Source organism: Polypterus senegalus, chromosome 4 (assembly GCF_016835505.1).
Source record: "Polypterus senegalus isolate Bchr_013 chromosome 4, ASM1683550v1, whole genome shotgun sequence".
Taxonomy (NCBI): Eukaryota; Metazoa; Chordata; class Cladistia; order Polypteriformes; family Polypteridae; genus Polypterus; species Polypterus senegalus.
The window spans coordinates 62,761,541-62,778,462 of record NC_053157.1 but is presented as its reverse complement, the minus strand read 5'-3'; the positions used below and the strand labels follow the sequence as shown (position 1 = coordinate 62,778,462).

Genomic DNA, 16,922 nt, shown 5'->3' with positions numbered 1-16,922 from the left:
TATGGTCAGAGAGCCCCAAATCAGTACTGTAAATGTTGGCAACAGATAGTCCAGAAGTACAGGTCCGATCCAATATTTGACCACCAGAGTGGGTGGGAAAATCAACATGTTGTGTCAAGTCAAAACATTCCAGTAAGGATAGGAATTCATTTCTCAGTTAGATGTGGGGATGTCAATATGGATGTTGAAATCACCAAGAAGGATCACTCTTTGGGAAAAGGAACTTAAGTGGGTTAATAGTTCAGTCAAATTAGATAAGAAGGATGCATTGTATTTTGGAGGACGATAAAGAACAATGAGTGAGACAGGACCTGATTCCATTATTAGTTTAAGAGCCAGACACTTGAAAGACAATGGACAATCAATTGGTATTCTTTTGATGTGTAAATCCACTCTGACAATTACTGCCAGTTCACCGCCTTGTCTTGAGCTACGAGGCTCTGTGAGGAAAGTGTAGCCAGGAGATGTCGCCTCTGTGAGAGACGTAAATTCATTTGGTTTTTGCCAAGTCTCAGTTAAACACAAGATATCAAGTTTGGTGTCAGTGATAAATTCTGACAGCACCAATGCTTTGCCATTAAGAGCTCTCGAATTAAACAATGCAATATTAGTTAATGAGGCTTCTTTTTGCACAGAGCTGTGACCAGAGTTTATTTTCACATACTGTAAATTTGGCACACTGACACTTCTATTTGCAGGGCCATGAGTAGGACGGTGTATTCCTGAGCAAATGCCGCCAGTGGTCTTTTCATTTGCAGCCCGGTGGTGGCGGCGACCTCACCCGCAATGTACGTATTTCAGGCGCTGCAAAATATCTTTTAGGATAAGATAAATGTCTTTTAGGATATTCAAGTCAGACCATTTGCTCTGGACAAACTGTTTAATATGAAGGAGTTTGTCCTGAGAGTATTTTAGCATGATACTGAGCAATACTTATCTGATAGCAGTGGAGAAGCAGCACAGCACAGCAGAGCCGGTGGGACAGGTGGGTGCAGTAGCATAGATGAGCGGTGATAGCAAAGCAGCAGAACTCATAAGCAGGATTTGGAGGTTCCAACATATAGCCATAAACAAGTAATGCTGGGTATTACAAGCGTGATCACATCCAGAGCCACAAGCCAGGTGGGTTTGAACATCAGATCAGTTCTTAGTCATAAAGCACAATAAAATGAATCGGGAGCAGACCAGCATAGCAAATATAATCAAGGAGACAAACATCCCAGGCGCTTAAATAGCCAGGTACAAAGAAATGTTCGTAGGTCTCATCCCGTGATCCACAGATACAGTTGTTCTCAGTCAAAGTAAAGTCCATAAAATCTGTAAAAATTAAACCAAATCCATACAATTCGAGTCAGCTGCATCCACAAACTATACGTACAATAAAGAAAAGAAAACAAGCATAAGAGAGCAGGATTAAGGTGAATTTTGCGAAAAGTATTGTTAACAGGGAGGAGTGGCAACAGCATGCGTGCGCCAGTGTCCCCTCACTGCTTCACTAACAGACAAACATAATATTTTATATTATAGATGTAATATGTTTAATACACTACCAGCTGTTCATGTAATTTTTAAACTAGTCAAATTGCCTGGTGTAAATACAGTAAATGGGGAAAAACAAATTTTTAGAAATTCATCGTGGCTAAACACAACCCATGATGAGCCAAAAAGACATTATCTTAGACAAAAGCTATATTCCAGCGAGACAATGAAATTGTTATTCAAATTAGTGAATAAGAAAATCTTGTATGTAACCTATGGTCTTTGATGAAATTGCGCTTTGGCCAAAGTACTGCATAATATTGCCATACATTTCTATTGGTCCAAACTTGCAGAAAGATATGCCTTAATTAATTATGGGATACTGATATAAATGTTTTGACTTTTTACTGTTCACACTATTTTCTATCTATGAGAAATTCTTTATAGAATCTTTTTGTGGAAAAAGATGTCTTTCTCTGTGCAATGATTTAACCAAAGGATTATTCAACTTCAAAATTTACCTTCTTCTCATGACGTTACCTGGAATGAAAATCCCTAAAGAACTGATATAAAGAAGCCCCCCCCCAACCAAGATACCATGATCTTATTGATGGGAGATGGTGCTTTGGCATCTATGCACTTTCTTTATGTTAGTACGAAAAATAATTTTTTAGGATTATTATACCCACGCATTCATTGTAGTAAGATGCAAACAGCATGTTGCGAATTTTTCATTGTTGCTTAATAACACACTCACACATATAGGTATGTTTTATTCGTAACACTCTGAATGTTTTCAAGTAAGGCTTTATACATGAGTGGAAAGGCTACCCCTTCAATTGTGTGTTAATGTGTTTTTTTTTAAACTTTATTATATTTGTTTATATTTCACAATTACAGAATATGTAAGAAGAGGCAACCCACCCAAAATCACTGTCATCCAATATTTAAGGGTAGGAACAACAACTGACTGACATCTGTTTTTCAGACAACATCTTCAGCATTGAAGGGTGCAATTCAGCTGGGAATTGGATATGCAGTTGGAAATCTTACTTCTAAGCCAGAGAGGGATGTTCTCATGCAAGATTTTTATGTGGTGGAAAGTGTATTTCTTCCAAGGTATGTATTTGCAGTTATACGTCATTTTGTTTTGATAATAATACCTTTGAATGTGTCTGTACAGACTTTATCTTTGTTTTTATTTTAATAATTTTAAGTGTGGAAAATGAACAAGGATTATTTATTACAACTTTCATTTTGTTATACTGGTTTGCTTTGAGAATCATGGTTTTCTCACATAATTCTAAACATACTAGTAGGTTAAACTCTGAACTCACCTAGTGTCAGAAGTTGTTGTTATAACAGACATCCCATCCATTGTTCGTCCCAGTCTTGGTATGCTGTTCTACTGATTTAGGCTCAGTCTCTTTGTGACACTCTTTTGGATACAGCTGATTCATAAAATGTATGGATAGATTTATTTGTAAATATTTCTGGTTACTTGTGTGGTTAGTATAAGTGGTAATAAACATTCCTTTGAATCATGGGTTTATCTATTTACAGTTATTTGGATAATGTATATATGTGTAAATTCAGGAACACATAGCCACTTGTTGTACTTACTTTGTTTATTGCATCTTTTATGGTGACGATTGTATCACAGCCTTTTACTAGTTAAAAAATATTGAGGCTTCAGCAAATGCACATTATGTAATGTGCTTAGGATCACAAATGTAAGCACACATTGAATGAAAGATCTTTAAAGTCTATAATTCCTTTTTCAGCAAGGGCAATAGATTAATAATATACCGATTTATGAAACCTCCGTTTCAGAGAAAATGTTCTGTCTCAAAACTAAGAATGTCAGTTTGCTAAAGTATTTGGTCGTGCAGTTTAAAATGTTTGTGTAGGATCTACTACTTTGTGAGGGAAGGAATTAGGGTTAGGTTTTAAGTTTTGGATTGGAGGTGTGGTGTTGGTGAATTAGATGGTCTTTTAAATGCTGTTTGATCATAAGGCTGTTTACTTTAAATATATCAAAACATTGGAGTACTGTATTATAAAATAAGCATGTTTATAGATGAACATTTTGCAAGCATTCCCATAGTTTGCATCTCTACTGATTTTAAAGTACTGTAGTATAAATATTTATCATCACTGTGGCGCAACCCATAAAGTGTGCCTTTCATCCTTCTTAAATGCTTACAGTAACATGATTAGAATTCTTACAACCGTATCTGCTACATAAAAGGATGTGCTGTATATTATACTACTACATAACATAACAGCATTCTCAAACCCTTTAAATCCTGTTTAGGGTTGTTGGAGTTAGTGTCTATCCTAGTTATTTCAGGAAGGATCCAGCACTGGGTGGACCACCAGTCCATACCAAGACCCACTAATACACAGTGATACCTGCAGTGTAACAAAGGCACATGAGAATTGCAAGTTAACCTGAAATGCATGTCGAGGAGGATGCAGAATTGGAAAATCCATGGAGGCACCGTAAGAATGTAGACTTAAATTCAGGATGCTGGATCTTTGAGGCAGCAATACTGTACTAACTATTGTGACACTACTATGCCCTTTACACAATGTAGTCTGTTTAAAATAGTTATAATGAGATTTTTTTTATTTGCAGCTGTACAATCAGTTTCTGTAACAGAGAGACGACTTATTTTTGTTGAATTTTACTTGTGTTAGTTTCTTGGAAAAAATATATCTGGCTATGAATGTGTTGCAGTATTTATATTCCCTAAGCTAGCCTTGCAGGTACTTACAGAAGAAGAGAAATTTTGTTGCTGATCCATACTCATAACCTGATATCAAATACATTTGTTTCAACAGCCATTTAGAAACCCCAGTGTGAGTACTTGTTAGGAGTTTGGGAGCCAAATGTTACTTTTGTGGGATTTAATAGATCCATCCATATCTATATCCTAATTACAGGTTCACGGGGTTCTCCTGGAGCCAACACAGGGTGCAACAAACCCCGGGCAGGGCACACACACACCCCCACACTAGGGACAATTTTGAATCGCCAATGCACCTAACCTGCATGTCTTTGGACTGTGGGAGGAAACCCACACAGACACGGGGAGAACATGCAAACTCCATGCAGGGAGGACCCGGGAAGCGAACCTGGGTCTTCTTACTCTGAAGCAGCGCCGCTACCCACAGAGCCACTGTGCCGCCCAGATTTAATATATAATCTAGAAAAATAAAATACATTAAAGGCAAAAAGGAAGTTCCTTTATGAATATTTGGTAAAAACTGCAAATAATATGTAGAAACAAGTCATTTTAGGACTTGGAAAGCCTCAGAGTAAAATTCTTTTTGTACATATTTAATTCCCTTTAAACTGTCTTATTCTCCAAAAATATTTAATCTAAGACCAGAAATATATTATCCACTTAAACAGGGTTACAGCTTACTGTCATATAGCAGCATATGTTTTAAAAACACTGCAAAAAATGTAATTCACATCTTTAGTTACTTATTTAATATTTAGAATTTTTCTGTAGGCTATGTCAGATTCATCTATTCGTATTGTAATAGTTGTTTTAATTCAGGGTAATGAAAGGCTGAATTGAGTCCTTGTAGTGTGTTTCATTTACAATTCACTCATATGATCAAGTTTGTACAACAGCTTTTTTGCACAGTGTAACAACGAAACTGGGTGTGTCTGTATTTCTATTATTTGCTTCCTGTGGTGGCCATCCTTGTTTTCTGCTACGCTAACAAACTCTGGAAAGGGTCACTCAGTACATCTCACATCTTGTCACCTTTGCATCCCTCTGCTATCTTAATAATAAAGATTCACACAATCCAAGGGTGTCATATTATCTTTATTTTGGGAATGAATTACTAGGGTGTTGTACTGTGTTAGCCATTATGAATGTAGAGAAAAACCAAGCAAAATGACACCTTTTATTGGCTAACTAAAAAGATTACAATATGCAAGCTTTCAAGGCAACTCAGGCCCCTTCTTCTTGCCTGAAGAAGGGGCCTGAGTTGCCTCGAAAGCTTGCATATTGTAATCTTTTTGAGAATGAAAAAATTGAAAATGATGAAAATAATTAAGCACCACAAGGATGAGATTTCAGACCTGTATGGCACACCAAATTGTTTCTTTGACAAGCTTGTTTATTATTTTATTCATGAAAATGTAAATGTGTCCATTTGTGACTTCCAAATGAGTTTACTGTGCATTTTTTACTGTAGAGCAGAACTTTAAATTTAAAGCAACTAACAATGTCCATCATAATTTATACATTTAGAAGTAGATCTGTAGAGATCAAGTTGTGCCTTTTAAAAAAAATTGTAATTTATGCAGTGTTGTATTATTTACATTGACCTGTTACTTACCTGCAGTAGCACTTCTGGATGTTTTACACACAAGGCAGCTACACTGAAAAATATCATTTATTTGAGGGATGAGCTTGTACACCATAAATACATAATTTAATCTGATTATATAAACATGTAGAATTTGGCGATTTTAAGTACAGTATATCTTGTATGTATATATTTATGCAGTTTCGTTGTGTGGTTGTATGTGTTTTTCCCCTAAAAAGCTTTTCATGGTACTACTGCATTGATTAAGTGTGTTATCAGCATTTCAATACTGTACTAAAGCATTGTGTATCTTTTTGTATTAAACAGTGAAGGTAGTAATCTGACTCCGGCCCACCACTACCCAGATTTCAGGTTCAAAACCTATGCTCCCTTGGCTTTTCGCTACTTCAGAGAACTCTTTGGGATCAAGCCAGATGATTACTTGGTAAGCTGCTATCTACAACCAAATTTTATATTATGTAATGCATTAAGGACAGCTTAAAAAAGCCTTTTGATTTTATAGCATGACATATGTTGGTCATCTGAGCATAAAGATAAAATATATTTCCTAGAAATGCTCAACAGCCCATTTATTCTTTTAATGTGAATGTTAACATCCACATATATAATTATATCAAAATTATTTTAAAGCTGGTGACTTTTAGAGTTTATTGTGTTTTCAAAATCATTTTTTTCTTAAATAGCAAGAAAACCAGTGTTGGTATACATTACTTATTAGTCATTATCTTAAATATGTATTCACTTAAAGATCGTTTTCTCTATTTAATTGCTTGCGTTGTCTCTGATTCTTTGTTATAATTTATAGGTCACTTACTGAAAGACTGTATAAACTAGTTCCTTTGAAATTCCAATGAGATTTTTATATAATTAGTATAGAGAATTAGACTGACACTTAATTATTTGAAATTGTAGTCTAGTTGTTAGTAAAAAATATAGATGCATTAATACAGCATATTAAAATTACTTTTTAATTACCCACCGGACATGTTCTCATTAAACTCATATTGCATAGAGTTAACTGTTGCATTAACAATCAAGACAGAATTTCATTATGCATTATTAGATGCATTACAGCTATTGAGTCCCTGTTTTAACACTTAACTATGTTTGATAACCTATTTAAATATAGCTCCTTTTAAGTTGGATCACATCAAAAGAATTTTACACAGTACAATATAACATATGAAAGCACTATTGACAGGTTTGGACATGTGATGTTTTGGGCATTATACAATGATCGAAATATCTGATGTAAGTGTAATGCCTTGAGTCCTAACTCTTTTAGGGATATTTTTTTTTTTTTGTTTCTTTTCTCCCAGGACTGAATATTTTTCCAAAAGCTCACTTTTATTTTTTACTGTCTTGCATGTTGTATGAGCCTGCATACTATATGATTTCACATACATATCACATACATGTTACACAGCAAAGTCCAGCAAAGTATGATATTGCTCAAAGTAGCCAATTGCGTGCATTGCCACATTACGCTGCTTACAATATGTGTTGCACTGGTGCCTCCTTTTCAATTGTCTGTTGCTGCACACAACACAGTCAGGTTTGTATTTTTTGTCCTCATATGTTACAGGAAAGTGGCGCTCAGTCAGCCTATCTGGCACTGCTATTTTTGATGGCATAACCTGTCCAAAGCCACCAGGGGACAAAGCACATTTGGACCAATGCTCCCTGAAGTTATATCGCCAATCTAGTCCCATCTCTATTTGTAATGCCACAAAGCCCGTTATCTCGTCTTTTGTTGTGGGTTTCCACTTTGAAAAACGATAATGCGGTGCAAGCGCAGCCTGCGATTCAAAAAATTGCTTTGCGTACCTGATTGTCTCGTCTGACAGTAGCTGAAAGGCAGCATCAGGAAAGAACAGTGTGAAGTCCGGTAGCCAGTTTGGTTCCCACAGATCAATGTCTGGGTATTCCTGCCACACGAACCTTGCTGTAGGTGCATCGGCCATGCGAATGCGTTCAGCTAGCAGGCGATCAGCTGGGGCGGCATCGGGTGATGTCCGATCAGCTGATGCCAGTTCCTCACTCTCTTGCTTGATCTCCTGATCACTCTCAACAAAATCATGTTCTGAAAAATCAGAGTCTGAGTCAGTGATAATGCTCAAAACATTGTCTGCTGAGTATTTTGTTTTATACACTCGCTTCGCTCCCTTGTGAGATGTTGATGCAGATGCTCCCAGTCCAGCAGAGATATGAAACACCTCTGGCATATACTGGATATGTCCCAGGTCCTCTCCCTGTATGTCATACATATATATATACATGTATATCATCTGAGGGAGGAGCCAGGTGGCATAGTAGCTACATGTCAAAACCACCTTAGTTTTCTCTTCTTGATTTGGGGATGCAGTGGTGCGACTCCAAAGTCCTCCTTTATTACAAAGCTCCTCACATGATTGTGGAGAGTGAGCCAAGAAAGCTTGCCCAAGATTTTTAATTTAACTAATTGTACTTGCAACTTCATTCCTTCAGTCACCACACAGAGCTCATGACCATAGGTGAGGATGCAGATACGTACTGACTGTAAATAACAGTCTGTTGAGGCCAAGATCACAGCATTATCTGCAGATAACAAAATTGCAACCCTTAGGTTACATTCATACTACTATGTTTTCATTTAAAAACTCAGACATTAATCTCTGTTTTTGTCTTTCATCTACTCTATCAATGAAGACTTTTGAAAACTCTGTCCTGAGTCATGTGCTTTTATGTATGTTGCATTGTAGATGAATGGGAACAGAGATATTTGAAAATGCAGACTCTAATCATGCTTTGATTGGTTTGTGTTAAGGTTTCTCAGCTGCCTTGCTTGCCTTATACTTGTGCATTACCATTGATGACAATTCCACCTCATTATCAGTCCAGACTATTTCTTGTTTTTCATATTCACCATTGCCGTTCTCTGTGTGTAAATTCAAGCTGCAAATGAATATCTAGCATGGAGGACACTTCTTCTCCTGGACACCACTAATGCACACATGCCCAGTGTAGGCAAATGGCAAAATCCTATGCGTTTTAAGTCATTTTATTGTGGGCAGAGATTCTTTCTTAAACAATGTGAAAAAGCTAGTGTGGTCAAGGATTGTTTTCATTTAAAAATGCAGTAGTGTGGATGTAACCTAAATTTTCCAAACTGTGCACCCTCCAAACCTTGTCTGAGCTTTGATATCCTGTTCATCAAAATCATGAACAAGAATGGAAACAAGATGCACCATCAACATAGTCCAGCACAAACATTCAACATACTCAATTTAATGACAAGTATGTGAATGCAACACTGTTTCTGCACAAATACAGGTACCAAACGGCAAGCAACAGCAGTCCCGAAACTATAGGTGCGGTAATAAGCATTTTCTGAATCTAAAAAGCACATATATAAATGATTGGCAAATTCTGTTCTCTTAAATATCTGTGCAGTGGTAAAGAGTTGCTCTGCTGTTAACCCGCTGTAAGGATGTAATCCAGGATCCTATGGATCAACTTTTGGTTGGATTGTGTGCTCTAGTACCGTGGCATAAACTTTCCAAGGGAGTCTGATGAGAATGTGATCACTCTGTAATTTTAGCACAGGTGCACCCTTTCACATTCTCTTGTTTGTAAAAAAAAAAAAAAAAAATCCCAAGGCATTGTCCGTATCTTTCATGTAATGCTGAAGAGATGTTTTAGTCTGAACAGCCCCACAAAATCCTGTTCTTTCAGTATTGCCAGTCAGATCTTGCCTTTAATCACTGCTGCACCTTCAGACACGACCCTGCCTCAATCTAAGATCCTAGCACTGGTTCCTCTGACATGAATGTGTCCACTAAGCAATATGCTCTTTTCAGCTCTAAATGATGTGTCCGTTTGCCGTCAGTGTGTCTACACTATTGCTGTGATATTTAACATTCTCTTCAGATGGTATGAAAGTCATTGGATGGCTTCACTTATTGCTGGTATTCATTAACAGGTCATAGCATTCCCATTAAAACACACACCAGCAAAATTCAAATCTTGAACAGTCTATTTAGACTAATGGAAACTACTGTCTCCTAGCCATAAGAGCTAAACTCATCCCAAACAGTAGTACAGTATCTGTTAATCCTTGTCAGCATTTCCTCATTATACATTTGGGTATTCCATATCTGTTCAGCAGGCACTCTTATTTATCTGAACCATGTGCCTATCAAGTGGTGATCAGCTAAAATCCCAGCACTTCTGTTTACCCGATTGTACAAAACAAAGGTCTCAGATTAGATTGAAAAACTACAAAGACGTTGCTGACATCTGAGCCAAGATACTTTAGTACTAGATAAACTTGTGAACATTCTTGTGTTCAAGGATAGTGTTTGTCATTTACAATCCATAACCAGCACACAACTCCTCTGATTAGCAGAAAAGCAACCCTTGGTTTCTCAAACTTTCCAGGACTTGCCTTGATAATTCTGTACATCAAAATCATGAACAGGAGATCTGAAATTAGATTTTCCAGCCAAGTCCAGAGCATAATGGTTTCAGTAGGCTGTCATTGTGCATTTGTAAAGAATGGGATACCTTTGCTACAGATGGCATCTTGACACGAGGGACAGAGTAACATAGTTAGAGAATTGACTTGTTTCAAGAGTGATGCTACACCCGAGGCCAGCTTTACTTCATAATGTCCTGGCGCCTAATTTTTGTGGAATACATAAAAAAGACAAAATATATTGCTATTAGCTGAGAAAACAAATTGCCTTTTACTGTATATTAATGGTGTGCAGATCAAAAGATTAATGCATGAAAAGTGTATTTATTCCCTATTATGAAGCATTCATTTACATATAATTCACATAAAAACTCTGTATGGTTACACTATGGTATTACTATCCAATTTTTCCACTTCCAAATGTGACACTTGTATTAAACTTGGAACAAAACTCCATCCCATTATATCTTATTTAATATATACAGTTTGAATTAAACATTTAGTTGAATACAGTTGTTTACAGTACAGTGCCTTTAAAAAGTATTCACTCTGTTACTATACATTTTTGAACTTTATGTTCCAAACTTAGAATATCTGTCTATGAAACTGGGTGCCACCTTTCTGTACCTTTAACTGAGTTCGGGCACAGCCACTTTTCAAATGAGACCTCTGTAGATTTTAAATATCATTTACCTGTTGCTAAGTAATTTGGCTAATGTTGCTTAAGACATGAAACACTCACCTCTGTTAGGTTCAGTTGACAGTTTATGTGAGACAAGACACATTGCAATAAAGGTCAAGGAGTTATCAATGCAACTCTCTAAAAGAAGCATAGGTTTTGAGGGGGACTGAAAAATATTCAGTGTTTCAAGTTCCCAAGAGTATTGTCACATAATTGTTAAAAGCTTTAAAGAATGGCCACACTCATCTTAGGAAAGACTCTTCTGATTAAGATAGACCATGGAATACCAGAAAGGAAAATAAATGTATTTAGTTATTAGTTCTTTTCAGAACATTTAGAAGACATTATAGTTATTATATTACTGTAATTTATTCTGAACTTTTTGAAGTCATTCTGATTTACCTAAAGATCCCAGGCATTGTACCATTTTTTGTTTCTTTGAAAAATATGCAGTGTTTTTGTTCCTTGAACAAATTTGATAATTGAGAATGTTGTAAATACTGTATATTTTTTATATTGTCACATAATTTACATCAGTTTTTTTCTAAAACATGGTTATATCATTATAGGATTGGTGCCAGAGCACTGGATACAGGAAGAAGTTTTCCCAGACGGGATGGTGGTTCATTTCATATCATTTAATCATAAAGCACAAGTCGACTTAATATGCCTATCTCTAGTATGTGGGAGGAAATCTACAGAAACCTAGAAAAAACAAAACAGCATTACCAATCGCTGTTCTCCTGCTTTGCCCCACATTTAGTGCACCCTACAATTTTAGGTGGAAAATCTTAAAAACTCTGTGTCTGAATAAAATACTTTGCACAGAACCTGGAATACATACACAGCAACAAGGGGTATCCCTCTGTTTGTGCAATTTATTTTGACTTCCGACGTATTTTTACTTTGTCTTACATTTAATGAAAGTAGAATTCCAAATCTCTAAATCCTCGGCACCAACAATTAATGTTTTTTTGTGAAATGGCAGTTTTTACATGATTTGAAAGATGCTGCTTACCAAATGTTAATTAAATTTGTAAATGTTCTGCTGTTATGGTACTGTTGTTTCAGGTGATGCGTATTGCCATGGATGACTGCATCCCAATGTTATTATAACAATGTTGTTGTGTAAAGTGAAGGCAGCAATGTAAGTTACCATGACATTTGAGGACATGGGATGTATGTACTAGAGCAATATATATGACTTGGCGATAATTTAAACCTTTTTTGAAAATATCCTTATTTACACTTTTTATGTCACAAAAACTATATGTGGCAGACAAAAAAAAAAATGAAAACCAGTATCTGATCAGCAAGGCAGGACAAAGGATGTTACATTTTTACCACATCCTGAGTGAAATAGAAGGTTATTGTGAAAACATGATTTAAAAGGGCCAGGCTTGGAGGCTAAAACTTTTTGTATTTAGCAGTTTGAATTCTTACTTGAGAGGCAAAAAGACACTAGCTATCCATTTGATAGTGTTATAAAATCGTAAATGTCTTGGAGTCATAATCTTTAATAAAAATGTTTTATCTCCATTCATATTTCAAGTAATCTTACATTTTATTTATTATGGTACTTATGAATTGGGATCTAAAAGTTGCCTTAAGTTGCCTGATTATGTGTATTGTATGTGTTACTTGCCTTTACAGGGAACCAAGGCAGAGAGTATTCTAGTTATTATATGCATGGTATTGAGCTTTGCAATGAGAAAGATAACAAGGGATAAGTTGTGACAGACCAGGGTGCTGTACTCTTCCAATGAGTGTGCTGTTTATCATTGTGGAAGTGTGCATTGTTGCATCTTACCACTTAGAATCAGATAGCATATTTAATAGCTTATTCCTGAAGTATATATGGGCGATTATTTGTTACAGGTGTTGTCCAAAGCTCGAGATCGGGTCCAGGGTCACTGTGTTTGGTATATGTTGGAGCTTGGTTCATGACTTAGCCTGACACTATTCTGTTTCCTGGCCACCTTAATTTTGCAGAGGTAGAATGCACTGTTTGTTTGGGTTAATTTTTTCAGATGCCTGATTTGGCAGTTCTTGTCTGGTTTTGAGAGGTGCTAATTTTGGGTTCCTTAATTTTTATTTTTTCTCCGTAACATCATGCATGTAAAGCCTGAACAGGATTGTCTAGATTACTGGAACTCATTGACTTGTATTTTTCAGCTGCTATTCGATTGACTTACACTATATGTACCTTGACCATTTAGTTTATATGTAGAGTTTTGGCCCAGGTTTGGAATATGCAAGAAAGTTTTGTTTGTGTCATAGGCAATTATACAGTCAAATATCTTTTTAGTAATTTTTAGTATCTTTTGAAAGCCCATTCTATATGGAAAAAGGAGGAGCTAATATGTGTTTCTGTGTGCACTGGTATTTGTGAATCAAGCTTGTTCCAGACACATTACTTGCTCCACAGCAAGGGAAGTGTGTTGGAAATGAGCCTCTTGTCTTATTTTAATTTCTTATTTTGTCTTTTATTTTTCTTTTCTTCATTATGTAAAGCACTTTGAGCTACTTTTTGTATGAAAATGTGCTAGATAAATAAATGTAGTTGTTGAGAAATGTAAGTGGGAAATAAATCAGCTACAATGGGTCGTAACTTGCTGGATGTTTAGGATCTTTCCCAGGCTTTTATAAGACAATGACATTTACTTTTCACCAAATTCACGAGATACAATTAGTGTTTGTGACCTTGGTATAGAATTTAGCCTGGCAAGTTAGACTTTTTCAGCTTAGGCAGTTCATGAACTTTGAGTACATATTGTTGTATGCTGCTGCTTTCCCATATTTTTAACTGCTTCAGATCTTTCCATCAATCATCCATTTTGAAAAGGATAAAGGTTTTAGTTTTGATTCTCAATTATTCTTCAGAGATTTTGTCTGGAGATGTTTTTTTTCTATGGACGGCTAGTGGCCAATGGTTTGGAGCAGAGGTCATCAACTCCGGTCCTGAAGGACCACCATGGCTGCAGGTTTTCATTCTAACCGTTTCCTTAATGAGTGACCTGTTTTTGCTGCTAATTAACTTCTTTTAAACTAATTTTAATTGACTTGTTCTTGAAGACTCAGCCCCCTTAATTGTTTCTTTTTTCTTAATTAGCAGCCAAACAAGAGATACAAAATGAGCCAAAACAACTGGTGTCCATCATACAATATCTGAAAATGAAGAAAGATGAAGGTCTCAGGAATGTCAATCTGCTCAGATCACCAAAACATTTGAACAATTTCAGAAATGTCTGCTAATGCACCATGAGAGCTGCAACAAAGCCACAAAATTAAAGAACGGGTTTAATTAATAACAAGAATTGGCACCTCATTAAGCAGCTGGTTGGAGTGAAATTGATTGGAATCGGAGACCTGGACTTAGTTAGTCTTCTGTTGGCTTTCTCACTTCACATTTTATTTCTGTTTGGTTGCCATTTAAGGGAAGAAATGAAGCAATTCAGAGGAACGAGGAAGAATTTTAGGAGAACAAATGTTAAAAATGCAATTCAATTAAAATTAATTCACAAAAAGCACAAACTGGGCACTCTTTAAAAAAAAAGGATTAGAATGAAAACCTACAGCCACGTTGGTCCACTAGGACCGGACTTAGCGACCCCTGGTTTGGAGTGCCAGACAATTTCATTTAAATGGATGGCTTTTGTAGCTCCTAAATGAAGAATCAGTTTTGACATTTTTACTTTATATTGTGAGATGTGTTTGTATTAGCCCAGTGTTTCTGTGTCCTCTGAGGTTTATTACATCTTCAGGAGAACAATATTCTTTGTATCAAAGTGAGGGATATACATTGATTAATTGACTTTTTGGAAATGTGAATGGAAAGGGATAGCAGATGTAGTAATTTAATTCATCTGCTTTGTAGTGATGATTCAGGTCAGAGTTACACGCACTTATCATTAGCTAAAGAAAGATGAGATATGACTTCTCCACAGCCAAGTAGACTGCAGAATATTGGGTTTCATTCAGAAAGCTAACCTAGCCGAGATGAGGGAGAAGTCAAATGGCCATCCACATAAATTACACAATCCATTTTATTTGAGGTTATCCATCAGAGTAAGGATGTATGTAGATGCTATAATGTCTATAAGTGCATCACCATCTCTATCTGGAACTGGATATTTTCAGTCATGGTCGTAGTCTTCCATGACTACTGCAGCCTCCCCATGTAGATAACTAGATGGGAATGAATTGGAAGAATTTCTTGGTCAGCAATGTTGAAACAAACATGAGGTAAACATGTTTGATATGGCATGAGAAGCAGGTTATCAAAGCCACAGTTAAACTGCAACCTTCTTTATTCATTGCAGTGATGGACTACTGAAGACAAATCTCATCAACTCAATACTGGTGAGGCAGGTTTTCAGTGAGGGTTAATTTAGCTTCAAATTTTTGTTATAATATACTGAGGGAAGATCCCACTGCAGTTTGATTATGGGTTTAGCTATTGCACTTCATTTGACTAGAATGTTTTGAAGCAGACTTGTATGTTTAGTAAGTCCCTTGATAGGAGTGTACATTTTCCAGGGGGTGGCAAAAGTACTGGCATAAGATGTGAAGTGAACATGGGTAAATTTCCCTCTATAAATTTTACAATTTTGACATCACACTTGTAGTTGGAAACCAAAGGATGGACCTTTTATGTCTTTAAATATGTCAGAAATGCAAAGAATTATCAAATATTAAAACAGTATTCACTTTCCATAATTCAAATAGCCTTTGTTAATTGAAATGTGTACAGAATTAAGTGGTCACAAGGGAAGTGGGTTTTTGTATTACTTTATTAAATTCTTTTTTCTTATAGTTTAATGATTATTTTTTTCTTCTTTGCCTTTCAGTACTCTATGTGTAATGAGCCTCTAATAGAGCTGTCTAATCCAGGTGCTAGTGGTTCCTTATTTTATGTGACCAGTGATGATGAGTTTATTATCAAGACAGTTCAACATAAAGAGGCAGAATTTCTTCAAAAGTTATTACCTGGATATTACATGGTAAGGTGTCATTCTCATGAACTTTTAAAAGCAATGTTATGAAATAGACATGAATGTAAATACTGCAAAATAACAATTCCATACACCATTATGTAAATATTTCAACAATAATACTGATTGTGAGTATGCCCTCAGATATTAAGGAAATCATAAGGCATCCAACTGAGCTCTTTTATTTAAAATGTGAATCTTTAATTAATGATATCAAAACAGGCACATTCTGTTTCATAAATTAGGGAGTCAAAATAATTGGTTAAATATCTTGCTATATTGAAGCTGTTTAATAAAATCAGTTTTTACAGAGCAAAGCACATTACAGTGATTTGCAATGAATCAATGAAAGATGTAACTTCATAGTGTCTGTTAGTAACTTTTCCTAGTTATCTACCTTGCTGGTCATTGGTAGGCCTGCAATATGCTGAATTTACATACTAAAAGTTCTGGAAATGTTAAATTTATTTGTTCAGTTGTTTTATAATGCTTTATACCCAAATATACTTTAAACTGTACTTGCCTAATGCAATTATACAGAAAGATCACAGAGCACAACATTTGTACAATTCTTTATTGTGTGCACGTACTTGCGTATGTCTTTTCTGCTTTCTATTTGGATTTTCCAGGTTTCTCACTTCATAGACTCATTACTTTCCTCCTAATTTCTTCTCTTTCTCCCTGGCCACAAAACCTCCCTCCCACTGACTGAATTCCAAAATCTTTTGCTATTGTTCGGGTATTGATGCATTTCATCTTGTAATTGGTTCACCTCCATAATCAAGCCTGTAACTGTATCTAGAGTTGGGTCTCAACCCCACTAGAATGTACTGTTTCTTAAAGAGACATTTGGATGCATTATACAGATGTCCCTCAGGTTATGATCAAGTTCTGGTCTTGCCGATGTTCATAACCTGATTTTGTATGCAAGTTGGAAATTGCACTGAAAATC

The 16,922-nt window shown here is 36.0% G+C and overlaps 1 protein-coding gene across 3 annotated transcripts in view; it reads left to right on the top strand.

Moving 5' to 3' along the window:
- Positions 1 to 16,922, top strand: part of pip5k1bb (phosphatidylinositol-4-phosphate 5-kinase, type I, beta b) — a 193,581-nt gene that overhangs the window by 114,153 nt on the left and 62,506 nt on the right. For all 3 annotated transcript variants that reach the window (XM_039750765.1, XM_039750764.1, XM_039750766.1), the window contains 3 exons: positions 2,468 to 2,598; positions 6,145 to 6,262; positions 15,827 to 15,979. In XM_039750765.1, coding sequence (XP_039606699.1) covers positions 2,468 to 2,598; positions 6,145 to 6,262; positions 15,827 to 15,979 — 402 coding nt within the window. The remainder of the gene's footprint in view (positions 1 to 2,467; positions 2,599 to 6,144; positions 6,263 to 15,826; positions 15,980 to 16,922) is intronic.